The 26782-nt window shown below is 35.3% G+C and overlaps 4 protein-coding genes across 6 annotated transcripts; 3 read left to right on the forward strand and 1 right to left on the reverse strand.

Annotated features, from left to right (window-relative positions):
- On the reverse strand, positions 1-2630 carry Pngl (N-glycanase Pngl). Its single transcript, XM_033473688.2, has 6 exons — positions 2325-2630; positions 1944-2242; positions 1647-1874; positions 1334-1508; positions 832-1251; positions 1-757 (listed from the first exon to the last, which is right to left on the reverse strand). The coding sequence occupies exons 1-6, from the start codon at positions 2541-2543 to the stop codon at positions 185-187; spliced, it is 1914 nt and encodes a 637-aa protein (XP_033329579.2). The 5' UTR covers positions 2544-2630; the 3' UTR covers positions 1-184.
- A 1298-nt stretch (positions 2631-3928) lies between these two features.
- Positions 3929-5225, forward strand: Sod1 (superoxide dismutase 1). Of its 2 annotated transcripts, XM_033473689.2 has the most exons (5): positions 3929-3964; positions 4069-4186; positions 4276-4372; positions 4682-4869; positions 4946-5225. In XM_033473689.2, the coding sequence occupies exons 2-5, from the start codon at positions 4124-4126 to the stop codon at positions 5054-5056; spliced, it is 459 nt and encodes a 152-aa protein (XP_033329580.1). In that variant the 5' UTR covers positions 3929-3964; positions 4069-4123; the 3' UTR covers positions 5057-5225. The 2 variants fall into 2 exon arrangements, with proteins under 2 accessions (XP_033329580.1, XP_076376593.1); XM_076520478.1 differs by lacking the exon at positions 3929-3964 and having other exon boundaries at positions 4035-4186.
- A 646-nt stretch (positions 5226-5871) lies between these two features.
- mus304 (mutagen-sensitive 304) lies at positions 5872-11000 on the forward strand. 2 transcript variants are annotated; one of them, XM_033473687.2, is made up of 14 exons: positions 5872-6592; positions 6674-6899; positions 6995-7268; positions 7342-7586; positions 7661-7791; positions 7862-7962; positions 8032-8172; positions 8240-8382; positions 8456-8863; positions 8990-9078; positions 9157-9293; positions 9394-9441; positions 9507-10061; positions 10566-11000. In XM_033473687.2, the coding sequence occupies exons 2-14, from the start codon at positions 6687-6689 to the stop codon at positions 10796-10798; spliced, it is 2718 nt and encodes a 905-aa protein (XP_033329578.2). In that variant the 5' UTR covers positions 5872-6592; positions 6674-6686; the 3' UTR covers positions 10799-11000. The 2 variants fall into 2 exon arrangements, with proteins under 2 accessions (XP_033329578.2, XP_076376586.1); XM_076520471.1 differs by having other exon boundaries at positions 5872-6899.
- A 1383-nt stretch (positions 11001-12383) lies between these two features.
- LOC117222074 (uncharacterized) lies at positions 12384-26608 on the forward strand. Its single transcript, XM_033473552.2, has 10 exons — positions 12384-12777; positions 14649-14807; positions 15672-15836; positions 16119-16289; positions 17976-18084; positions 18839-18995; positions 20328-20460; positions 21907-22080; positions 23086-23424; positions 24445-26608. The coding sequence occupies exons 1-10, from the start codon at positions 12702-12704 to the stop codon at positions 24711-24713; spliced, it is 1752 nt and encodes a 583-aa protein (XP_033329443.2). The 5' UTR covers positions 12384-12701; the 3' UTR covers positions 24714-26608.
- Positions 26609-26782: the final 174 nt, after the last annotated feature.

Below are 26782 nucleotides of genomic sequence, written 5' to 3' on the forward strand. Positions count from 1 at the left end.
TCCCGATGACTCGTCTTTATTTACAATTTAATTACAGTTTAATTACTTGCTTAATGAGCAACTGTTCAATAACGCTTCGTTCTCTATGGTTATTTAATTAAACAAAATATTAAATGCAGAACGTGTTCATTATTGATACTGGACTTTTTTTATCTTTGCGAATCTATTATCTTAGTGTATGTGACTACCGTTTTTTTAATTGAATATTAACTATCAGGGATCGATCTCCTTTGTTTTCTAAACTTTGTCGGAAAAGCTGCGCGTGTTGCCATGCACAGTCACCCTGGCCGCCGCGAACAGTGGCTGTAAGAGTTAATTTTGTCGAACCCTCTAATCGATCCGTGGAGTAATTGTTACAATCGTTTATGGAAAATACTAAAGATTTGCTAGGTTCTGTGTTATTAAAGAATGCTTCTAACTGCCATAATACACTCGCTCCTTGATACTCCGCTATCACAGTTCGCAGGTGAAACGTCGACACGCATAAATTCGGATTTGTAATTATAAAATTCCATTTCACTTGCCCGGAAGCAGCTTCGGGAGAACGAGCCAAGTACACCATTTTCCAATCGGACTCCGATTTTCGAAAAATCCCGCCTTGCACCTCGTTCACACCATTTTGCCAACCAGACACTTCCTCTATCATTCTATCATCATCATCCATCACCCTGTACACATCTTTAACGATCGAATAACACAAATGGAATGTTTCCCCATACTTCGAAATATCCCAGGAATAGGTTGCTCCTGGACTCGACTGGAATGTTTCCATTACAATTTTGGTTTCATTTCTCGTTTAATATAAATTCTCGGGCGGCACTCCCAACTTACCTGCGAAATCTCGCCTCTCGCCAATCTCCATTTATATGAACCGGTAGTCCTGCCCTGATAGCTTTTATCGTTATCAGACATCTGATCGCTGGGCATACGTATTAATTCTACGAGTTCTAATACTCTGCGTTTGATCACGTACTGCCTACGCGACGAACTATAATTCGGAGAACACTGTCGGTACTTATTTAACGATTCAATGAATTGCAATAGATTGTTCTCTGAACAAAGATTCCTTCTTTTCATCACAGCTGGTTGGTCCCGCGTGTACCGCCATGTAACGTCTTGCACTTCGTCCTTCGAGAAAGCAAATACGTAATTCAATTTCTTATTCCATCCCTTTTCATACATTAACGGACGATCTATGACGTCCTCGCACGGGTCCACGTGGATCCATCGCTGTTCACTAATGGACCATACCTAAAGCATCGTTCATCATTTTAAAAGAACGACTGGCAACCATCACAAATTATATTGGTAAATAATTGATGCGCATTCGCACCTCTATCCAAACGTGGTCGGTCTTATCCCATATGAATCTCGAATCGTATCCCAACGAACAGCAGAAAAGCATAAATACATTAGCCCACTCTCCGCAACGCCCGCGTCTTAGAGTTAGCAACGGTTCCGGATCATTGTAACGCGGAAATTTGACAAACGCGTCACAATTGGTACACCTAGAATAATATACAATTCACTTTTTAATCAATAATTATTAATACACAGGCTGAACCAATAAGAACTGCCAACATTTTTTAAACGGAGTTCTCATTGCATCACCCTATGCAAAATAAAAGAAAGCATTGACGAATTACTTGTGTATCTCTACATTTGAACACCTGGGGTCTTCAGAAGATACAACCTTGTGCATTTCACAACTACCCATACACATAGAACACCTGGGACTATCGACCCATGTGAAAAATTTATATTTAAACCAATGCGTGAGCTCCATTAGAAACAATTCCTTGACATCTATGTTGTTCTCTTCGAATTGTGTTTTGTTACTTGTTTCTGGATTCTCTTTACTCAGCTTGATACGCCTATAATGATAATGTATTACAGAAAAAGTACGAATGACAGACAGATGAAAAATTGCAATGAAAAATTACTCTTGCAGTTCTCTCATCCTATTCATGGTTGCTATCTCAAGTTCGGCGATAGGTATTAGCTTCTTCGCTTTGGTCTGTAAAAGTCGGTTCTCGTAGTACTGGAACACACTTTGGAAGTGATGGACAATGTTTGTGAACAAGGCTCTTTCCAATGGATCGGTTGTTTTCGGCAGCAAGTTGTAGGCTGCTGTATTGTCTATGACATTGTTCCTAGAGGAGCAGTTCTCGGATAGAAGATTTTCTAAAGCTAGCAGCTTGCAGAGAGACGCCTCCGGTGGTAAGATCAGAGAGTCGGCAGCCTGTTAAACAATTGTAAACTCTAAAGTTGTGGGACGAATATTGGAGATACTGACTGAATGTTGTCACTTTTAACGCAATTACCTCGACAAATCCAATGTCAAATAAACATTCCATAGCTCCAATAGCAGGAAGCAGCTTCTCAATTATAGGGTCCTCCAGACACACCTCTCTGAACTGTTTGTCATTAGGATGAGATAAGATGTTTTGACAGACAGTTAATAATGCACTTTCTGCGTTGCTTCGAACGATTTCGTCGTTCTCTTTTAATAGGTCTAGACAACGTTGTAAATCTTTATCCATGATCGTATTGTGCAAATAATCATCAAGAATGACACATGTAAACTCATGCGAAAAATTCAATTTTGCAGATGCAACCGAGTATATATTGTGGCGCCTCTGGTGGAAGAACAATGAAGCTCCTTTCGATGTCCGTACAGCGCCAATTAGTGCGGTGGCAAAACGTTCAAACTGTTCGCCGAATTATCGACCGTCGAATTCGGCGAACAGTTTGAGCGTTCTTCCACCGCACTAATTGGCGCTGTACGGACATCGGAAACAGCTTCATTGTTCCTCCACCAGAGGCGCCACATGTGCGCAACATAGGATCGCCTAAAAACATTAATTTTGACAAAATTAAGGCATAAGAAACTAAACTAAAGACACAGAACTGTTCAAGAGACTCTACTGCATCGATATCGTATGCAACAACAAATGACAACATTGCGAAACTTAGTTAATTGCTCTTTAAAGTTTGATTAACTATTATTTCAAATAATTATATCTTGCGTTATTTTTAATTGATTTTCTTATACGACATCGATGCAGCAAATTCTTCTGAACAGTTACATGCTCTTGGTTTACCTTTTTATTCCCTAATTTTGCCATAATGAATGTTTTTAAGCGACTCTACATTGTGCATATGCGGCGCCTCTAGCGGGGAAACAGTGAAGCTGCTTCCGATGTCCGTACAGCGCCAATTAGTGCCGCGGCGAAACGCTCAAACTGTTCGCCGAATTACCAACAATCGAATTCGGCGAACAGTTTGAGCGTTTTGCCACCGCACTAATTGGCGCTGAACGAACGCCGAAAGCAGCTTCACTGTTTCTCCACTAGAGGCGCCACATATGCTTTCCGCAGAGTCGCATAAAAACATTAATTATGTCTAAAATAACGCATAAAAAATTAAACCAAGGGCACTGAATTATTCAGAAGAATCTGCTGCATATTACCATCTTAGAAAACCAAACGATAACAACGTAAATTATAATTAGTTAACATAATACTTAATCAAACTTCAAAGAGCAATTGTAATTACTTTTCGCAATGTTGTCATTCGTTTTTGTACGCGATATCGACGCAGTAAATTCTTCCGAACAATTCCGGACCCTCCGTTTAGTTTTTTATACCCTAATTTTGCCATAATTAATGTTTTTAGGTCCAGGGGGTCCCCATAATCAATACCTTAGGTCTTAGACCAAAATTGGGTACAATGTACAATGTGTACGATTTACATAAAATTTCTTTTTCTTGCCGATCATGATGAAGTGAATGCGATCTTCAGTTCGTTTTTTAAATGAAACCTAAATCTTCTTTTCATGAAAACTGTATGCTCATCTGTGATTTCTTTTCACAGCCTTATATTTTGTAAATCAATGGCCCTTGATCGTGACGTGATTTCGCGACCTGCGATTTGCCCATTTGCCATTGCATTCAAATAGCGGGTAAGGTCACTGTTTTATCTGTTTAAGTGCTCGATACGTGTGTTTGTGCTCGTGATTCAGCAAAACGATAATTACATATTGTAACTCGCCGGTAACTGTTGCAGAAAAGCCACATTCTACCAGTGATCATCGCCCCAGTCAGTTGAAAATCCTCTGAAAATGGTGAAAGCCGTGTGCGTTCTTCAAGGCGAAGTCAAAGGCACCCTGTTCTTTGAACAAGCGGTAAGCAATTGTTCGTGAACGTTCGTTACAGATTTTATCGTGATCGATCGTTATTTATATTTTATTTTCATAACATAATTGTCATGTAGGACTCTTCAAGTGCGGTGAAGGTCACCGGTTCGGTTAACGGCTTACACAAAGGACTGCACGGTTTCCATATTCACGAGTTTGGCGATAATACTAACGGTATGCTTCGTTTATACAATATATATATACATGGCTTTATATAAATTCAATTGAACAACTATAAAATTGATAATTAAATGAAACAATGTTTCCATGGATTCGGTGATTGAACGACATTCGTGATATTTACATAGCTAAATTTAGAGGTCAAAAAATAATTATCCTGTAATTACGAATTCTAGAATCTCTAAATATATTTGAGAAATTGTCTTGATATTCATTTATTCTACACGTATACATAACACATAGATTGTTCGAATAAATGAAACTCAATATTTTAAATGTCGTTTTTATATCTAAATTTAATAGGGTGTACAAGTGCCGGCCCTCACTTCAATCCATTGGGAAAGGATCATGGTGGACCACAATCAGACACACGTCATGTTGGAGATTTAGGAAATGTTGAGGCGGGTGCCGATGGTGTTGCCAATGTCAACATTACTGACAAGATAATCCAGCTGCAAGGAGAACACAGCATAATCGGCAGGACCCTTGTGGTAAGATGATAATTTTATCATTCAGTTTTACTTTCTATAAACTTATTTATATCCATTGTTCGATTCTTTGTATCAGGTGCACGCCGATCCGGACGATCTTGGCAAAGGTGGACATGAATTATCAAAAACCACAGGAAATGCTGGCGCCCGCCTTGCTTGTGGTGTGGTTGGCATTGCAAAAGCTTAAATCTATATATTCTGATACAATACCGAAAACTGTAAACCAATTAGGCGTTCAGAGAACAAGTTCAAATATCATTCCTGCTTTCCTATAATAGGAATCTGTTACATGTCTTATAACCTTTGGTACACTAATGTTGACACCAATAAAAAATATGTTATGATTTCTTTATAAATTAGTTACGTAATATTATTTCAAATCCATCCCTCTAAAAATTATGCTCATCTTTTCCCATATCGAATCCTTCCCATGGATCAAGTTGTCCTACTTTGTTCTTTTATACTATTCTATTGAAAATAAATTTCAACATAAATATATTCTGAAATGTTGTATTTTACTGTATGTATGTAGCAATGTATTTAAAAGACTTATACTGTCAATAAAATAATAATATCCACGAAAAAAATTCTTTCTACACAGAACTTAATATTCTAAACATCTTTAATTGGGTCATTACTGCAACTAATAAAAATAGCAAATGAATAACCTTGTCTGATAAACATGTTATGCATTACCTGAATCTTCTGGAAGCTTACATTATTTAAAACTAACAATACTACATCGAATTGTTTTTATTCGGCTTTCCCCAAAGCAAAATCCCTTAAGACACCCACAAAATGCATTTTATTTGTAAAAAGGGTGCATTCGATTTAAAAAAAATGTGAATATGATCTGCAAAAATATGGATTCGGACCTATAAAAAATTAATCTATTTCATATTTTTTACGTAACATCGCTGAAAGTAATCGTTACACCACGATAATTATATCATACGTTTCAGATAAAGTCTTTGTGTAGTAATGATATTAATACCGTGGATGATATTTTGTGTTGTCGACATTTATTTTACGTATAATAGTAAATCATTATAACAAAAAGAAAACGATACATACAATAGTGCACATGCTCTAAATTTTTTAGTCTTTTTAATAATGAGTCCAAATATTTCTTTATGCATTCCATACATCGATTATTAATTATCATTCATCGTGTGTATAAATAAATGAATGCGTAGTTACATGTTTGTTACATAACGCTAGTTTACAAATACATAGACACCTGTGCAATCTTATAGTTTTTGTTATAGAATGCTAGTCAGAAAAAAAGAACTAGAAACCAGACGAACTTCCACGTAAATATTGGTAACACGTGTATTCGGTGTTTGGCTTTATGCGCATGTGGTGTTTTATGCACAAGCACCTAGAACAACTGACGTTTCCGTCACTTAATTAATTCGATATATGTAATCTGTGTGCACGTTGATTGAACCGGCAAGTGTCATAATAAATTTATATTTATTATGAAAAGCGATGCTGTCTCTGTCCTTCTAGATTTTTACATCGTCTCTATCGCATCGATTAAGAGAAAAAGTTTCAAAGAAATCACCAGATGAGAATGAATTTGCACGCTAAAAGATGAAATGACGTGCCGAGAGTGTTTCACGAAATTGTTAATATTTGTGATAATATAAAACTTGCTACCTCGAATGACCGATTTACCGTTGAAAAATAAACGAATATTAATCTCACTTGTGTGAACGATGTAAATATTGAAGTTCTAAAGAACAGTTGATTGCAATTTTAGGGAAGGCTCATTTGATTGTAATTTATTTACTTTGTATAGAGTGTGTGTTAATATGTTCAAACGAATTGAAAATAATGGAGAACATGAGTATTCCGTACCTGCCAAACGAACAAAATATGATACGAACAAAGTATCCTTGGCTGGCGTTTCTACAAATCGTAGAAGCTCAACAAACAAAAAGCTTGGGAAGGCTGATGATGTATGGGGCGATGATTTTGCAGAAGAAGATATCGAAGAGATGGATTTTGTTGCCTCGCAGGCTTGTGTACGGGTTTCATTTATTATTTTTGTTAACTCTCCGAGCATAGGTCTCTTTTGATCTAAACTAGGCCATATATTCAATGATTTTCTTCTTTGTAGGAAGAGATTGCTTTGACTCAAACAAATCGACAAGTATCGTTTGTGCAAAGATGTAGTAATGTAGCATCCACAAGCAAAGTTGCTGCTAACATAAATAATGTTATGAATAAATCATTAAGATCTCCTGCATGTATGTCTCAAAAGAGAGGAGTGGAAAACTTGAAGGATATCAGTCAAATAGTATCTGTTAACTATAAAGAGTTTGAAGATAAATTAATGAATAGACAAGTTTATAATTCAACGTTTAAAGTAGAAGAAAGTGTTGTTCCATCAGGTAATATCACAAGTCGTTACTTCTCACAAAACTATGTAATCGATGTATATTAATAGTTAATTTGTAATTACAGAATCAAAATACATAATGGAATTAGAGAAATTAAGATCTGAAAATAAAAAGTTATTAGATGATTTCATAACGAAAGAGGGAGAAACAGTCTTTTTACGCAATCAATTACAACAGGCTCAGTTAAGGGCAGAAGCTGATAAACTGGAGAAGACACGTTTTATCGAGGAGCAAGAGAGTCGACATAGAACGGAAATAAATGCAATGTGTAAAGAAAAAGAGTATCTGAAGACTCAATTTGAACTACAAGTTTGTATTTTTTTAACTGTGATATTGGTATTTAAATTCATTATATTGCGAATCAATTACTATTTCTTCTACAGACGTTCGAAGTAGGCAATTTAATGGAACGCTGCAAATTGTTAGAAACGGGAAATGTTAAATTAACAGAACCATGCTCTATAAATCTGAATACCTCTATGAAGAAAAATAAATTTAATTTATCAACGAACAGGTATTTTATAAAGTTGTTTAATACAAAATCATTCTTAAGATTTTCTGTTTCTTGACACTGTTATTTGCAGGACATCAATGTCAACGGCAAAGCCAGTGAAAGTAAAAGAATCTTGTGTTCAAGCTACTTTACACGATAAGAGCAGTCATATTCTCAAAACTTGGAGTCCTTGTAAGTAGAATGCAATTAAACGTTAGCATACTGTATGTTATGTATACTGATGCATTGTAACTTCTGCAGATTATCCTTTGACAAATATTTCTAAGTTAGTATATGATAAACCGCAGCCAGAAAAACCAATAGTCAACATTCAAGTGATAGAGAAAACCGGTCGAAGAAATTTACCGATTTTGCAGGAAGAAGATACATTTAGAATATTTGGTAAAATTTAATATTGAAACTGATTTCGCGCGCTGTGAAGAGAGAGGCTTCATGTTTGCTATTACAGAAAATCCAGAGCTTGTGAAACCTGTAACTATGATAGACGAGAGGAGGCTGTCGATAGAATTTATTTTACCGGAAATAGCAGCTCTTCAACGTAAAACGAATTCTGAGCTCGAGTCCGAAAATTCAATATGCGTAATGAATAAAGTGTGTAGCTCAGTTTTCCGTGGGCAGCTACTATTTTATTTAATTAATTGATAACGTTACCATTACGTTCTAGTTGGTCTCTACTTCGAGGGAGTTGCTTCTGAACGTGATCATTGTTCTCCAGACAATTTTTCAAGCTATGAGAAACGATGATATTCGAGACATGAACGACATTTATTTTTCTGACCTGTACTCGAATTCTGATTTCAATGGGAAGTCTGTATGCGATGCTAACGCGTGGCACGAGTGCGAGCGCGGTGTTGAAGTGAGAAGGGTGTTCGGCGTGATTTCATATGTGACTCTGGAATCAACGTATCTGAGCAAATACATTGCTGGAAAGACACCGTTGTTCATCGAAAGGGATGAAAATTACAAAAGTTATTCGCGGCAAATGGTTCGTTACGACATGTGGCTAGAGAAGGGTCAAGATTTTGAAATGCTGAAAATGATCTTGCAGTTCATCGTTTTAGTTGGATCTACGGTAATTCTAATTTCCAAATTTTTTAAGTTACATACTACATGCATGCATCGCTATAATATTGGACGTAATATAATGTTTCAACTGTTAGAATATTATTGTTACCGATTACATTTTTCTCACCGTCAGAGACGAGCACATCAATTTAGCGGCCTTATGTGTGCAATCATGATGATTATATGTAATGTTCACAAAAAGGTGGAATATTGTTCATTAGCGTAAGTGAACAATGTAGTTCTTTTTTATCGCGCAGTTGATTTAGGATTTACGGTTTCATAAGATTTCTTATACTTCAGGATGGAGTACGTTTACCAAATATTTAAGGAAATAGTCTTTTCTAGACCTCTGCCATATTGTTACTCGTTTCTTAGCCATATAATGGTAATATTTATTAAGTCTGCGACATACCTGAAGAAACTCTGTGTTAATTCACGTAAGTAAATTATCGCGCGTTTTCATAGAATTTATCGATGTTAATAGAAATAATTCAAGGCTTTCTGAAATATTTATTTAATAAAGTATCATTTCTGCAGGGGTGATGGCAGTGAACAATTGGAAGGGTTCGCTACATTTTACTCCAGGTAAAAAATGCTGGACTTGTTTATACTCGAATTATCTATATTTACATATTGGTCGTTCGTTGCAGATGCTTGCCCGTTACAAATCTTTCTGGCGCAGGTGGAGAATCATTATTTTGACACAGTGGTCGCCCTAGACATTACGGACACGTTGTTGCAGTTTATGCAATACGTGTTGCAAACAGACGTGATTCCCTTAAGGTCCGAGACCTTGGAATCGTGTAACTGTTGCATGAAATTGCTGCGGTTCACTATGAGAACTCTGTTCAAGTGCACGGAAGCAAATTTAAGCGCTATCGGGGACTTCGACTCGCGTCACTTCCCTTTGCAGCAGGAAGACCGTTGCAAGTTGAAGAACGTTTGTCCCAAACATTCGGTGTCTCCGATAATAATAAATAATAAGTGTATATGCGAGGTGTACAAAGACATATTTTCCGACGCAAACGCTTGGACAAGTTTGAAGAGGCGACAGGTGAAAGTATTGAGAGACGGAATACGATTCCTCGCTCACTTGGCTATATGCGATCCCGATTTCGTAATTCGGTTGTCGGACATCGAAGATTCTTTCCATTTGTTCATGAGGAACATAAGCAACTTCGACATTTGCCTACACGAGAATGAACGTAAGTGTGCACACGCGTCTGTTCTACCCGAAGCCACGCTAATTTTAAAACTCTGCTCTCACCGATAAGCTCATTCAGCTCTTTTTTCCTTTCACTTTCGTTTCACGATATCGAGCTTTAATTTGGTCTCATCTTATCAGGCTGCCAGAAATATTTACATTTCCGCCCGGTCCATTCGTTCCATTTCGTCATCAGCTGAGGGGGTGGACTGGTTCAGTTTGGTAGACTCGGACAGATTATGCACAATCATTGATACTTTGTATACGTATACGTATTTCTTTCATCTTCCGGCTTTTTTTTTAGAGGGTTCATACAAATTTATCATTTCCACGACGTTCCAAAAATAGTTTCACAAAAAGTCTATCATTTCCTTGGAAACCGGAATACCGCTTTAAGTTTGGCCTTGTGAAATCCTATAAATTATTCAGTAAATTTTATAGCTTGTAATTTATATTTCGATAGATGTTATTATAACGTGACTGATCGTCTCTTTGATTTCGATAGAAGAGGCCATGGATCGAATAAAACAAACGTTCATATTCGACAAGGTGCCTCAGTCCGAGATCGAAGCATTTGGCAGCAACAGCACAAGCCAGCTAGATATACTATCAAGTTTTCAGAAGCGACCCGTTATTGGGCAGGCCCCCGAGAACCCGAAGAAGAACGAAAATCATAATAAATTTTTAACAACAATCAGATCACTGTATAACGGTAGAGTCGAGTTATCCAATCATTAAGATGTATTGCGAAGCGAATTATACAGGTAGGAGAAATTTTGTAAGATAGATTATATTTCGATACTGTGAGAACTAACAGTATCCGAATTGTGATGCCATAATACTTTGTATATAAATTTATTCTGATGAAAGTCGAAAATAATTACCGCATACTATTTTATAAAAAAAAAAAGAAGAATAAATCGTGATATCATTATTTAAAGTGAATGCTTTATTCAATGCTCCGCCCTTGACACATCGTTCGAATTTATCAATAACATTATTATTATACTGTCCTTGCAATAATAACCTTCGGCCGATATCTTTTTTCCTTCCTTTCTCTCGTTCTTTATCTTCCAGTATTACTATATACTGTTATTACAATTGTCACGACGCTTGGACATCGTTCACTGGAACTTTTTAATCAATTCTTATATATATATAATTATAATTATATTATATATTCTTATATATATATAATATCTTATAATTCTTATATATTTTTTAATCAGCTTTTCTTTTCATATCTTCTGACGTCATCGACACCTTAGTCTAAACATTGTACATTTTACATTTCTTTGCACATATTTGGTTGACTTATAAATAAATAACAATAATATACATTTATATATATATATATATATATATATATATATATATATATACTTATATATATATATATATATATATACTTATATATGCACAATACTTATAAATAAATAACAACAACAACAATAATAGCGAATAAATGATAAATAAATATTAATAATAGTAATAATAAAAATAAATAAGTAAATAATAAAAAATAAATAATAATAGTAACAATAATATATATACATTTATATATATATATGCACAATACCTATAAATAAATAACAACAGCAACAATAATAGTAAATAAATGATAAATAAATATTAATAATAGTAATAATAAAAATAAATAAGTAAATAATAAAAAATAAATAATAATAGTAACAATAATATATATACATTTATATATATATATATGCACAATACCTATAAATAAATAACAACAGCAACAATAATAGTAAATAAATGATAAATAAATATTAATAATAGTAATAATAAAAATAAATAAGTAAATACTAAAAAATAAATAATAATAGTAACAATAGCAATGATAAAAATAATAAAAAATTGAAACTTGAGCCCAATGCTAATTTCTACTTCTATTTTATTAGCATTCTAATCAGTCTTCGCTTCGATTTACAGCAAACTCCTTCAGCTCTCTGGCGCCTACAAAATGAAAATTTCCCGAGCACAACGTCGCCGAGCCGTGTTACAGCGGAACCAGTTAAAAAATACCATTTCAGCCGTCGAGGAAAAATCGGCGAACGCATCGCGTTCGTCTAGGAAAGAATCGTGGCGCCTGCCTATCAACTCGCAGCTCCCGCGGGATCCATTTATCTCTGGTGCAGAATGCAATAATTTACAGGAATTCTCCTCAAGGCCTGGCAATGCTCGACAACGATAACCGCGGCCGGAAGTAGATAGAATGCTATCGCGGGCGGACCGCGACGCCGGAAGCGATGTTCCCGCCTTCGTTTCAAGCGGAATAACCCCGAAACACATCCCTGGCCCATTCATAAATGCGGAACGGCAGCCAGCACGGTTTTACTTTTTATTCCCCGTCGTCGGCTCCTCGTCGGCTCCTCGTCGGTTCCGCCGGGCCCCCCGAGAGCCTTCCCATCGGTCATCTTCTTCGCCGCCGTTCGGCCGTCTCGACGACCAGTGCGCCCTTTCAACCGTTCGCGACCTCATCTCGGGCGGCGACACGCGTGCGGATGTTCGAAACTCGCGGCCGAGGAACGCATCAATCTCCGGCTTCGTCGACGGACTATGTGCGCAGCAGTGGACAATTCGTAACCGTGAACACCTCTCTAACCGGCGAGTCCTCATCAGGATGAACACCTCTTTCGCAGTATCGATCCTCCTGCTGGCCTTCTTCGCGCAGGCCGCCGCCACTCCCTGGCCCCAAAGTAAGCGACAAAGTTAATTCGCGGGAGATCGCTCGTTGATCCTCCCCGGCTCATCGAGGATTCTCCGTTCCGAGCCGCTAGAATATCGCCGATCACGTTCTAATCCGACGACGCGGGGTTGCTTTAAGGAAGACGCGAGAGAACGCCGTAGACGATCGCGATCGATAGACAGGGGATCTTCGCGGGTTTATCGTGGAAACGGCTGCTGTAAGTTCTCCCGAATTCTTCTTTTTGCGATTGTAGGCGAAAATGGATTATTTGGGAGGGGGTGGTACGATTATTTGAGCCTTGCACTTTGTCGTTGTAATTATTAATTATTTTGTTTTATATTGATGTATAATATTATATATAATGTTATATTATAAATATAATTATATATAATATAGTAGAATATAATATAATATTATATATAATAATAAATATAAAATAAATATAATATAGTATAATATAGTATATTATTATATAATAAATGTAATATAGTATAATATAGTATATTATCTATATAAATATTAATATATAATACAATAATATTAATATTAATTATTATAGACAATTATAAAAATGATCCACGAGGCTCGAATAATCGCGTCTCCTCTTCCCAAATTGTCCACTTTTTCTTACAAAAGCTGAAGGAAAATCAGGGAGAATTTACTCTGTATAACGCAGTGTCATTTTCATTCCGTTGCTGCAGCAATTTGTAGTCAGTTGCTTTATTATTATCGACTTGCCAGTTGCTTTAATATTCTATCATCATTGATCACGGTCATCCGACGGTAATCTCCGCATTTTTGCATTCTTGCAAGTCCGTTTTCCATAGCGGACTTCCAGAGACACAGGCGCGCAGGAAAAGAGCGCAGAGGCGCGGCGGAAACGAAGCGTGTACGAGGAAAAAAATTGCGTGAAACGCGAGACGAATGGAAACTGCCGGACGACACTTTCCGCAACTAATTCCGCGAAGCATCGGCGGGAAACCCGCGGAAATCGCGACGCATGAATGAAGTCTAGAATGAACGATGCCCCGTGCTCTTTTCCGCGAACTTCTTCTCCGTTGTAGAAATCGAAGAGGAACGGTGTCCGTTCATTGAAACCGCGCTTTCTTCGAGCTTCGGTGATCGGCTCGAACGGTTTCGCGATTGAACAGCTGTCGGCGGGGAACAGTTAAGGCTTTGATCGTTAAACCGATTACGGTTGCCTTCGCGTCTCGATGGGAAACGCGGCGATATTTTCGCGGAATTCCTTCTCCAATTTTTATCAGCGCGATAAAAGCGCAATCGCGCTGAAAATGCAATCGTGACGCGTCAGGCAACCCGACTTTTCCACTCGGCTTTCAGCGAATCTAATTGTTGTTCCGTTTCAATCATGTATATGTTTAATATATGTATATTTATGTATATTTTATATATTATAGATTTATATTTAACTAATATATATTTATATATTATATATTAACTATAAGTATATAACTATATAACTACATAATTATATAAATATATAACTATGTAACTATATAACTACATAATTATATAAATATATAACTATGTAACTATATAACTACATAATTATATAACTATATAACTACATAACTACATAATTATATAACTATGTAACTATATAACTATATAACTATATAACTATATATTGTATATATAATTTAATATAACTATAATATAACTACACATATTATTATATTATATATACTATTATATGATATAATATAACTATATATTGTATATATAATTTAATGTAACTATAATATAACTACACATATTATTACATTATATATACTATTCTATGATAAATATATTAACTATATGATTATATATGTATAATCATTATATATTTTGTTAATGCGATGTTTTTTGCGTTTCAAGATGGATGCCCTGTGGTGAGGCTGCAGAACGGGAAGGTTCGAGTGAGGACCAGGGGACGAATCATCAGGTTCAGTTGTTACGAGGGCTTCACTCTCGTAGGTAACAAGTATTCCACTTGTATTCGGAACCAGTGGGATACACCTACGCCAGTATGCGTCAGTAAGCACGAGTTTCTCTAATCGTATTTGATAAAACCGTAACGACACACGCACGCCGATTAAAACGTTCTTCGACCACGGTCGCGCTAATTGTTTCGGCGATACAATGATTTTCTTGATTCGTTCGAGCTGGACTCTCGATCTTATAAGTACTTACTTTTCATCTTAAAGGTACGCAAGTGTGACTGCGATTCATTGTTTTGCACAGATATTTATGCTCATCGTGTTCGTAAGTTAATCATGATGATAGTTATAGCAACTTTATTCTTAACAATTATTATTAAGAATTAATAATTTTGTACAGATATTTACGATCGTCCTATTCGTAAGTTAATTATAATGATAATAAAAATGAATATATATATATATATAATATAATAATATAATATATATATATATATATATATATATATATAATATAATAATATAATATATATATAATATAATAATATAATGTATATATAATATAATAATATAATATATATAAAAATTATCATTGTAAATAAATTTATAATGATAACAATACCAACAATAATACGACCTCATTATAGTATCACATTAAACGTATTGTTTCACATTGTTCCACGAAGCTTTTACCAAACCGAACGGACGATACGAAATAATTATTCGAAGTGATCAATTATATATCGAAGTATTGAAGTGTTAATTAAAGTATTCACCGCATTCGTTGACTTAATTAACAGGGTGCGCGTAACATTACGTGCAAGACAGGTTTCAATTTGATTCGAATTCGAACGATCTCCAATATGTTGCGGAAGTAATCAATAATTAACGATGTTAAATTATCGAGAATCGAACGAGTTATAACAGTTTAACGACGCGACCCGTTTCATTGTTTCGACAGACGCCGAATGCGCCGCGCCACCCACGCCGGACCACGCGTTAGTGGCGAACAAGTATAACGGCTCGATATTGTTGTACTTTTGCGAGCCTGGTTACGCGCTGATCGGACCGTCCGAAATTTATTGCGACGGAAAAAACTGGAACACCACGACGCCGAATTGTCGAGGTAATATTTTTATTTAATTTTGTTCTGATTCATTAGATAAGATAATTAAATTAATCGTGAAATTGTCGGTCGGAAATAAGACGTTGATATTTTTCTATTGTTTCAATACGTCTACTGTTCCAAACTGCAAATATTCAATTATGCAATTGTATATTTTATTGAATATTTTATTATTTTTATCTTTTTATTGAATATTTTTTATTATGCACTTTTTACCAAAATGATGACGTCGGATGCAGATTTGCGAAGACAATTAGAACACAATTTTTATTTTGCAATCAGATACCACCGCCGAGGCTCCGACGCAATGCGATTTCGAGAAACCAGACCTCTGTTGGTGGGAGCAGGATCCTCAGCATGATTTCGATTGGCGGCGACATAATTTCGAGACGCCCAGTTCTCACATCGGGACCGGTCCCACGCACGATCACACATTGGGACCTGGAAACGATGGTAATTATCTCACTGTAACAAAGAGAACATTATAATTGGCAATTTTGGGTACATTTATTTGTTTTTTATTTGTGAATTTATTTGTTTTTTATTTGTACATTTATTTATTTACTTATTTAGGTACGGTTTTGTTATATAGGAGAAGGTACCTATTATGGAACGCTTTTTAGGGGTATAAAATTGTCAGCGACTGTTCTAATTATGAACTTAAAATAACAAAGTAGCAAAATAGCAAAGTAGCAGAGTAGTAAAATAGTAAAATAGCAAAATGGCAGAGTAGCAAAATAGTAAAATAGCAAAGTATCAAAATAGCAAAATAGCGAAATAGTAAAGTAGCAAAATAGCAAAATAGTAAAATAGCAAAATAGCGAAATAGTAAAGTAGCAAAATAGCAGAATAGCAAAATAGTAAAATAGCAAAATAGCAAAATAGCAAAATAGCAGAGTAGCAAAATAGCAAAATAGCAAAGTAGTAAAGTAGCAAAATAGCAAAATAGTAAAGTAGCAAAATAGCAAAATAGTAAAGTAGCAAAATAGTAAAGTAGCAAAATATAGCAAAATAGCAAAGTAGTAAAGTAGCAAAATATAGCAAAATAGCAAAGTAGTAAAGTAGCAAAATAGCAAAATAGTAAAGTAGTAAAGTAGGAAAATAGCAAAATAGCAAAATAGTAAAGTAGCAAAATAGAAAAATAGCAGAGTATAGCAAAATAGCAAAATAGCAAAGTAGTAAAGTAGCAAAATAGTAAAATAGCAAAGTAGTAAAGTAGCAAAATAGTAAAATAGCAAAATAGCAAAATAGCAAAACAGCAAAACAATAAAATAATAAAGTAGTAAACAAGTAAAATCTCCTTTTCGTCAACCGTAACATTCTCCCTTTCGGTCAAAAATCGCGGTAAGAACGCTGTTCCATACGCGAAATATACATTTATTTACAGAAAAATATGTAAAAATACCGCTACGTATGTTCTCGGGAAACACGGTCTCCAAAATTGACTTGTAGCACGCTACGCTCGCGTTCCTGCTCGGAATAAGTAGAAACGGTGCGAAATGGTCAGACACGTTCCGTTCGACGGCACACGTGCTCGGCGAACATTCAAATTCAGTTTTAGGATTCAAATATTCGAATTCAGATATCCGTACAGAGATTGTATATGGAGATTGATCGAAGGTGGAACACTTCAAGGTATTTCTTTGCGGAAGAATTTCAGATAGAATTTAATAACATTTCGGAATGTTAATTCGTTTATACCTTTTGCATCAGGGTTTGTTAAATGCGAAATAAAATGTCGTTCCTCGCGAGTAATATAATAAATGTGCAATAATAAATATAAATAAATATAAATGTGTGAATGACATGGTAATAAATATAAATAAATATATAAATGTGTAAATAATATAATATAATGTATAAACAAATTTGTGCACCGATTGCAATAGGCAGGAGCTTAACAGACGTTTCGGTCGCTCTTTAATCACTTCAATTAGTGTAATTCAATTAACGTAATAATAGTGTTAAATTCTTTGAAAATGTTTCCAATGCTTCGAATTTCATCCACTCGTTTTTGTCACAAACTCGCAGAACCCATATATGCATGAAATGCATGAAATGCATAAAATGCATGAAATGCATGGAAATCTAGCAACAATAGAGATAAAAGTTCCAAAACCGTGATGTGTTATTTTTCAGGGTATTACTTATACATCGAGGCTACGGGACGACTGGAGAAGGAAACTGCAAGAATTATGTCCCCTATCTACAAAGCATCGTACACCGAAAGCGGCTGTTTCTCATTCTGGTAATTCTGCTCGCAAGAAACTCGTTTCACGAAGTACCATTTCAAACCTTAAAATACGCAACCCAAACTTTCACGGTTTCTGTAATATTTCTGTAGAGGATAAAAACATCACTTTTTCGAGTATGTAATATTTCTCTGTAGAGGATAAAAACATCACTTTTTCGAGTATGTAATATTTTTCACCAGGCGCCTTCTTCTTACTGGTTAAAAAGTCAGCCCTTCGTGGGATTATATATCATCATATATAGATCTGTATTTAATATATCTACCATATCTATACAATATATCTCTAATATATTTAATATATTTAATATATCTAATATATTTAATATATTTAATATATTTAATATATCTCTAATATACCTAATATATCTAATATATCTAATATACCTAATATATCTAATATATTTAATATATTTAATATATTTAATATATTTAATATATCTAATATACCTAATATATCTAATATATCTAATATACCTAATATATCTAATATATCTAATATACCTAATATATCTAATATATCTAATATATCTAATATATCTAATATACCTAATATATCTAATATATCTAATATACCTAATATATCTACCATATCTATAATAATATATCTAATATACTATCTAATATATCTAATATATCCAATATACCTAATATACGTAACATATCTAACATATCTATATATCTAAAATGTGAAACGCGCTCGCATTTAAGCGACGATATTTTCATAATTTTTAAGTGAAATTTATTTCAGGTACCACATGTACGGCGTGACCATAGGCACCCTGAACATCTATTTCGCTATACCGGAGAAGGGATACGTGAACCTGATGTTCTCCAAAAAGGGCAATCAAGGGAATCAGTGGCTCCACGGTGTTTTCAATCTGCCGAAAGTTGAAACGGGCTTTCAGGTATATTTCCGACGAATATTATTTCTTCAGAGAAATTTAAATGAGTCGATTCCAAGCCGGAGCAACGTCAATTATAATGAATGTTTGTTATAAATTTGACTTGCAACGGATTTTTGATAGAAGCTTACATTTTGGTACATTTTCGATCGAAATTTATAATTGTAATAGATTTTTAGGAGAAATTTTTAGTAGAATTTTAAGATCATAATATAGATTTTTAGGAGGAAGAATAGAAGTTTAAAATTATAATAAACTGTTAGGAGAAATTTAAGATTATAATAGATTTTTAGGGAGGAAAAATAGAAGTTTAAAATTACAATAGACTTTCAGGAGGAATTTAAATAGAAATTTAAAATTCTAATAGATTTTTCGTAGAAATTTAATCTGCTTAAATTTGATCCCTTTAATCTCGCGGAGTAGCGTGTCGACGGAGAATTTCGCTCGCAGCTTCGTGAGGAGAAATCGCGAGAAGAAGGGGGTGGTGGTGGTGGTGGTCTACAACAGGAGAACTGCTTAAGGTTCACTCGGGAGTAAATCGGATTTCCCTCGTTTCTCGCCGAAAACAGTTCGTGCAAGCAACGAGTTGAATGTGTCCGTTCTAAATATATTCGCGCAGTCCGCTTATAAATTCATCCCCTGAAGCCTACGTTCGGAACCCTTTAAAGCATTCTGAAATAAAACTATCCGACCGAAGCGTCCGCATTCGAATGAACTGCCCTCGTCGAAATCCGCGCCAACAATAGCAGAATAGATCGTTAACAATAGCAGAATAAATAATTAACGACAGCGGAACAACAATAGCGACACAGTTAACAATAATGGAACAGCTAGTTAACAACAGCAGAATAAATAATTAGCGGCAACAGAATAGATAATTACAAATAATAATTTTCTTAGCCATTAACAGACTTTGATTATCGATAACATAACACGTTACATTGTTAATAATAATTTATTTATTTCTTTTAATCATTTTTATACTATCATTATAATTGCGCAAGAGTTCTACGTGCTTTAAATTAACGCCAACTTCACATTAGCACTAAAAACAGCCCAAAAACGTCCACCAAAAATAACTACAATAATTATCAAATAAATTTGAAGCGCGTCGTTTCGCTGCAGAACGGTTTACCGATTGAATGTCCTAGCCAAAAAATGAGGTACACCTGAAACAGGAGAATGTCGCCCACGCGTTCTACTCAAATTTCAAACAAAATGGCAGCACAGGACGCGTTCACGAAAGTTCACGAGTTAGGCGGTCGCGCAACCCTCTTTAGCGTCTCTCTCTCTCTCTCTCTCTCTCTCTCATTTAATTCTACTCGTTCATTGCAGATCATAATTGAGGGAATCCGTGGGAGCAGTTACGTAAGCGACATCGCGATCGACGACGTGGCCATTTTGCAGGGGGAGAAATGCACGAACGCGTCCAAAGCCGACAACGAGGGCGTGACAGAGAGCGACGATGGTAATCCGGTTTTTAATCAATCGAAACCCTGCTTTTTCGTTCGCCTGTACGCCTCTGAATTAAGCTTAACTTTAAGCTTAATTATTAGGAATTATTAATTATACACCTAACACCGTAACGACGTTGTCGGACCAACATGATAATCCACTACTGATTTCTGTTATTCGATTCTTTCGAATGGAAATTAAAAGCTGCCCTTCTCTCGTCGATAATTTAAATGTCACAGCAAAATCTGGCGTAGAATTGATCGAAGTTGTTAAAGTGTATTAGCAATTTATTAAAAAACATTTGCTGATCGACGTGGCCATTTAAGTTTTAATAGGGTCCAACAGGAAGATCAATGTTGACCTTAAGGAGGCAGGTTCAAGAAGATCCAGCTACGAGATACGGCCGCCATAAATGGCCAAAAGCGTTCGCTTTGCGAGCAAAATTCGCTGAAATATATGAATAATAACGAAAGATTTTATTTATCATTTTAAAGCTTTCTGGCTAATCTTTTTTCTGCTGTTCTGTTCATTTGTTTCACGTGGATTTATGTAATCAAAGATTTCATTTTTATGTTTGGAGAAAAATTATAATAATTAATCGCAGCTGTACAAGATTGAATAGTTAATAGCAGTTATAAAAGATATAAGATACAAGTTATACGAGATTTGATAATTAATTGTAGTTATAATAGAGAGATATTATAATTAATATTATATTATATAATATTACTATATATATCATTATAATTATAATTATATAATATATTTTATAATATATTTTTATATTATAATTATATAATATCATAATTAATTGTAGTTATAAAAGATATAGCAATTAATTGTAGTTATAAAGGATATAGCAATTAATTGTAGTTAGAAAGGATATAGCAATTAATTGTAGCTATAAAAGATATAGCAATTAATTGTAGTTAGAAAGGATATAGCAATTAATTGTAGTTATAAAAGATATAGCAATTAATTGTAGTTATAAAGGATATAGCAATTAATTGTAGTTATAAAGGATATAGCAATTAATTGTAGCTATAAAAGATATAGCAATTAATTGTAGTTAGAAAGGATATAGCAATTAATTGTAGTTATAAAAGATATAGCAATTAATTGTAGTTATAAAGGATATAGAAATTAATTGTAGTTATAAAAGATATAGCAATTAATTGTAGTTATAGTATAGTATAAAAGATATCATAATTAGTTGTAGTTACAGAAGATATTAATTGCATTTTTAAAAAATATCAATAGATACAAAATGAACGAATAAATTCTCGCAAAGAACGGCTCCGATAGATTGAGAACACTGCAAGGACGCATAAAATTCGTCTCCGACGAGACCTTTCGTAGCTACAGATGACGGGGTGGTAGTCTCGCTGCGTGTATTATGCATTTCTGATCGTCGTCGGTGACCGTTTGTTATCGTGCCGGTTGTGTGATACTTTTTCAGATCAAGTCGAGCAAGTGAACGCGCAGCTGACGTGCCGTGGGCGATGCAAAAATGTCGCGGCGACCAATTTCACGTATCACATGCCGATGGCACCGACTGCCACGTGTTCTTGCACCGTCGACTGCGCTGAACATTACATATGCTGTCCGGATTATGCTGAATACTGCGTATTGGGTAAGCATTTCTATGCGGTTACCTTCGTGTCTACATAAATTCAACTGTTTTTAACAAAAACCTCTATTACAAAGCTGCGTCAGTCTTTCATAAATAATTCGACGCTCTATGGAAATCGACGTAAAAAATGGGGATGGCTGAATTTCTTTAAAGCTGTTCGATCTGAATTGAACAGTTAATTAAACGAGGATTTAAATACCTTAATTAACCTGGATTTTTTGATATGTTAATAACTTGGTTCAACACCTCGATATATTAATGCCACTAGAATGGGAAAATGAACAAAATCGTGCAGCAAAATAATACTATATTGATTAATATTATTATATTAATAATATTAATATAATGCTATTATGTCACAGTATTCTATTAATAATATTAATATAATGCTATTATGTCACAGTATTATATTAATAATATTAATATAATGCTATTATATCACAGTATTATATTAATAATATTATAATACTGTAAAATAATATCCACTGTAAAAATGGAAAACGTTTTCAAAGATCGTTTACTAAATTGCGATTTGACTTTCCAATAATTGCACACATCTTCGAATAAATACAGTTACTCGCGAATTAACGAATAAAAATTGTCTTCGTTGCTACGAATAAGAATTCATAGTATTCGTGAAAAATAAGTACAAATTATACTCTTCTTCGTTATTACGAATAATAATCCACAACGTTCGTTACCAACGAATAAAAATTCCACCCCTATTTCTTACTACGAACAACAATCCGTACTATTCGTTTTAACAGTCGATAAAAATTATATCGTTATCACGAACAATAATTTCTAATATTCCTTACTAGCGAATATTATCTAATAAGGAAACAGTATATTTCTAATATTCCTTACGAAGGAATATCAAATTATTCGCCGAACGAACGAAGTTTGCCCTCGCTCCGATCGCTCGCGAACAATCTGAAACTAACGAGGCGTTGCCGGCAAGTGAGAACGAAGGTCGCGCTGATACGTCGACCTTGAATTCCGCAGGCTACACCGAGGAGGCAACCGCGGAATTTGCGGAGTTCACCACCGCGATTCCTGACCACGATGTCAGCGATACGGACGACAAAGGCATCTCCATATACCCGAAGGATGATATCGACCCCGTCTCGTTGAAACCGTCGACGGCCACCACCGCTGTGATCCGGGTTACGAACGTAACTAGGCCGAAAACTGAGAGACCATTGAAAACTACGCGGCGCACCGCCCCGACCGCCCCGACCACCCCGGCCACCCCGACCACCAAAGTCGCGCAAACAAAGGAGACGCCGTTCCTGCGGACGACCACTGTCACCAAGAGTTACCATCCGGTCGACGTGCAACCCGGTAATGGGAATTCGTAATCGTGTTCACAGTTTGACGGCTCGCGACGGCTCGACCCCTTCGAACGACGCCGCGGGAAAGTCGAAGGGCTGCTCGGCGTCGACGTTTTCCACGGAGAACGGTCGACGCTGTTTCGATAGGATCGTTCGAGATCTTCGCTGGAGCACAGTGATTTCGTCCAGAAATGCTCGCAAAAATGTTATAATGGACTTTTATTGTAGTCTTAAATTTTGGTGGATTTTTATGGGAAATTTTTTTTTTTTTTTTAATGGAAAATTTAATTATATATCTTTAGTAGAGATTTCAATTTGATTATTGCTTATAGAAACATTTTTGCTGATGTGATACAGATTTTTAGTAGAAAGATGAATTGTGATAGATTTTTAGTAGATATTTCAATTTTGTTTAATTTTAAGCGAGTGAAATTAAGGATAAGATTTTTAGTAAAGAATTTAGTTAGTATGGATTTTTATTATGGATTTAAATTGCAGTAGATTCTTCGTAGAAACTTAAATTGCAGTAGATTCTTAATTTAAATTGTAGTAGACTTTTAATAGAAATTCAGATTGCAGTAGATTTTTGTGAGAATATAAATAGAAAAATGAATTATCATAGACTCTCAGTAATAATTGAAATTGTGCTCGATTTCAAACGCAAGTAAAATTAATTGTAAGACTTGATAAAAGCTGCATTTACAATGGATTCATATTGCACATTTGACAGAAATTTAAAATGTACTAGATTTTTAATGGAAATTCAAATTGTAGCAGATTTTCAGAGTAATTATAGTTGGCAGAAATTTCAATTACACCGTTTCCCGTGCAAGCATTTTTTTAGAACCGACTTGCGAACCGAAAATATACATTAGCTACCCTAAAAATAAACTTACGTGCACGTTCGAAGCGGCGAACGTTCGCAGGTGTTCACGGTCCCGGGTAAATCGGTAGCCAAGATCGTTGTTTATCGACAGAAAGTGGCCTATATCTCCTGCTGCGAACTATAACACCGGCGTTTACTCCGTAGATCCGCACGTGACACGGCAGGACCTCGAGAAGCTACACAGCGGGACTTCGAAGTTCAGCCTTCCGGGCATGGTCGGCGTGGTGGTCGCGATTCTGGCGGCTACCTCGATCACTCTGATCGTCGCGATCGTGATCCTGAGAAAGCGAAAGACATACAAGAGGGGTGCAAACGGTTCGGCGTTGTCCGAGGACAGCGACGTCCGGTTCCTGACGTCCGACGAGATCCTGGACTTCACTTTGGCCAGGCCAAGCGAGCACGAGGAGTCGTAAACGAGTCGTTCGGAGGGTAGCAAACTAGTTGACGACGGCTTATTCACCGGAACGGAGGACCTCGGAGGTCTTGAGAGCTTCTGGACATACTTTTCGCGTCGAAAGACATCATTTTCTTTTATCCGTGGAGAAACGAACGCCGCCTCTAGTGTGGTAATTATTAATACTAATATTAATAATATTAGTATTAACATTAATATATTATATAATTAATTATATTATTATATTAATTATATATTGTACAAATTACCACTACTTGTTAATACTAATACTAATATTAATATTAATATTAGCACTAATATTAATACTACTGCTAAGATTAATATTAATATTAATATTAGTACTAATATTAATACTACTACTAATATTAATATTAATATTAATATTAATATTAGTACTAATATTAATACTACTACTAATATCAGTACTGATATTAATACTACTATTAAGATTAATATTAATATTAATATTAGTAAGTAATTAATATTAGTGCCAATATTAGTATTAGTAAGTAATTAATATTAGTACTGATATTAATATTAGTAAGTAATTAATATTAGTACCAATATTAGTATTAGTAAGTAATTAATATTAGTACCAATATTAATATTAATATAACTAATATAATATTAATATTAATATTAGTAAGTAGCAGTAATTAATCTTGAGATCGGAGAAAGTAATTGATTCAAATAATTATAAGAAGAACGATTGTACCAAGTGTACAATTAGCCAAAAATCTGTCTGCTCGTGTAAGAAAATGATTTCATCGTGTCTCGCAAACAGTTATTTTTTAAGCGACACGATAACGTTTACTGGAACAAATTCGGTGACGTTAGCTCGATCACGTGGTTGGCATAAACGCGTCCTCCATCGGAACGGACGGCCGGCTAATAAATGCTAAATAAATACGAAGAAGCTGTGCCTCTGCAATCTCCGTGCAAGCGAAGCGAAGCGAAGCGTAATCCCGGCGAATCTCTTTCAAGACTTCCGGGAATAGCCAGGCAACGATACTATGTATAATGTAGCAATTAATTCTATTCTAAGCTTTGTCGTTCGTACATCTCGGCGGTGATTTTTCGGCGAAATGATTTCGTAACGCCGCAGCTATTTTACGGTTGTTCCGGAAACGTGGAACCGTGGTTGTCCAAAAAACATGCACACAAGCAATTTTAACTGCTCTGTGCGACGGAACTGTGTGCGTGCGTGCGCGAGTGCGAGTGCATGTGTGTACGCGTGTGTGTATGTGTGCAATAATTAAACTGCGGATATCTTCGTGCAAAATAAAAATTGCCAGCATTAATAATAATATTAATAATAATAATAATAATAATAATAGCAGCGATGATAATTTATTGCAAGATATAGAAACTCCGTAGACGTTTTTTCTTTTCGTTAATTATATTATTCGGTAAAATAACATTCTGAAAACAATGCAATTTTTTAATAATTCTCTAAATGTTCTCATCGTTTTTTGCATTTGATCCACCCGTTTCCACTCGCGTCTCTTAAACAAATTATACGTATCTTAATTAATCAACCGCATTAATCAACCGACAGAAATATATTTTACGGAAACTCACCCCGGTCCGATTACGGTCTAGGATGTATTGTACGTACTTCGCGGTCAATGCGGCGCGTGTGCGCGCGTTTCCTAATTAAACGCGGCCGATCTGGTTCACACGTTCGACGAGAGAACGACGAACAATTTCCTTCCCCGAGACGAAAATCGTGCGATTTACGTGGACGATAATAAAGAGAGCGGCGATCGTGAAAACGTTCAGCTGCTGAGCGTATTATTGTATTTGTATAGTGAAAGGCGCAACGATCGTTGCGGCTGAAGCGTTGTATAAACGGGAAGTGCATGAAATAAAGATTGACTTTATTTAATCTAACAGTCGGTGTCCTTGTGTTATTAGTAGAATTAAACAGATAATTATAGTAGTAATAATATACAGTTAATTATATGTAAACGAGATTACAAGTAAAAAATCATGATATCTGTAAATAGTAATATATAATAATAAATGTGAATTATATATATAATGTTAAAAATATTAATATTGATA

Source organism: Megalopta genalis, chromosome 3 (assembly GCF_051020955.1).
Source record: "Megalopta genalis isolate 19385.01 chromosome 3, iyMegGena1_principal, whole genome shotgun sequence".
Classification (NCBI taxonomy): Eukaryota; Metazoa; Arthropoda; class Insecta; order Hymenoptera; family Halictidae; genus Megalopta; species Megalopta genalis.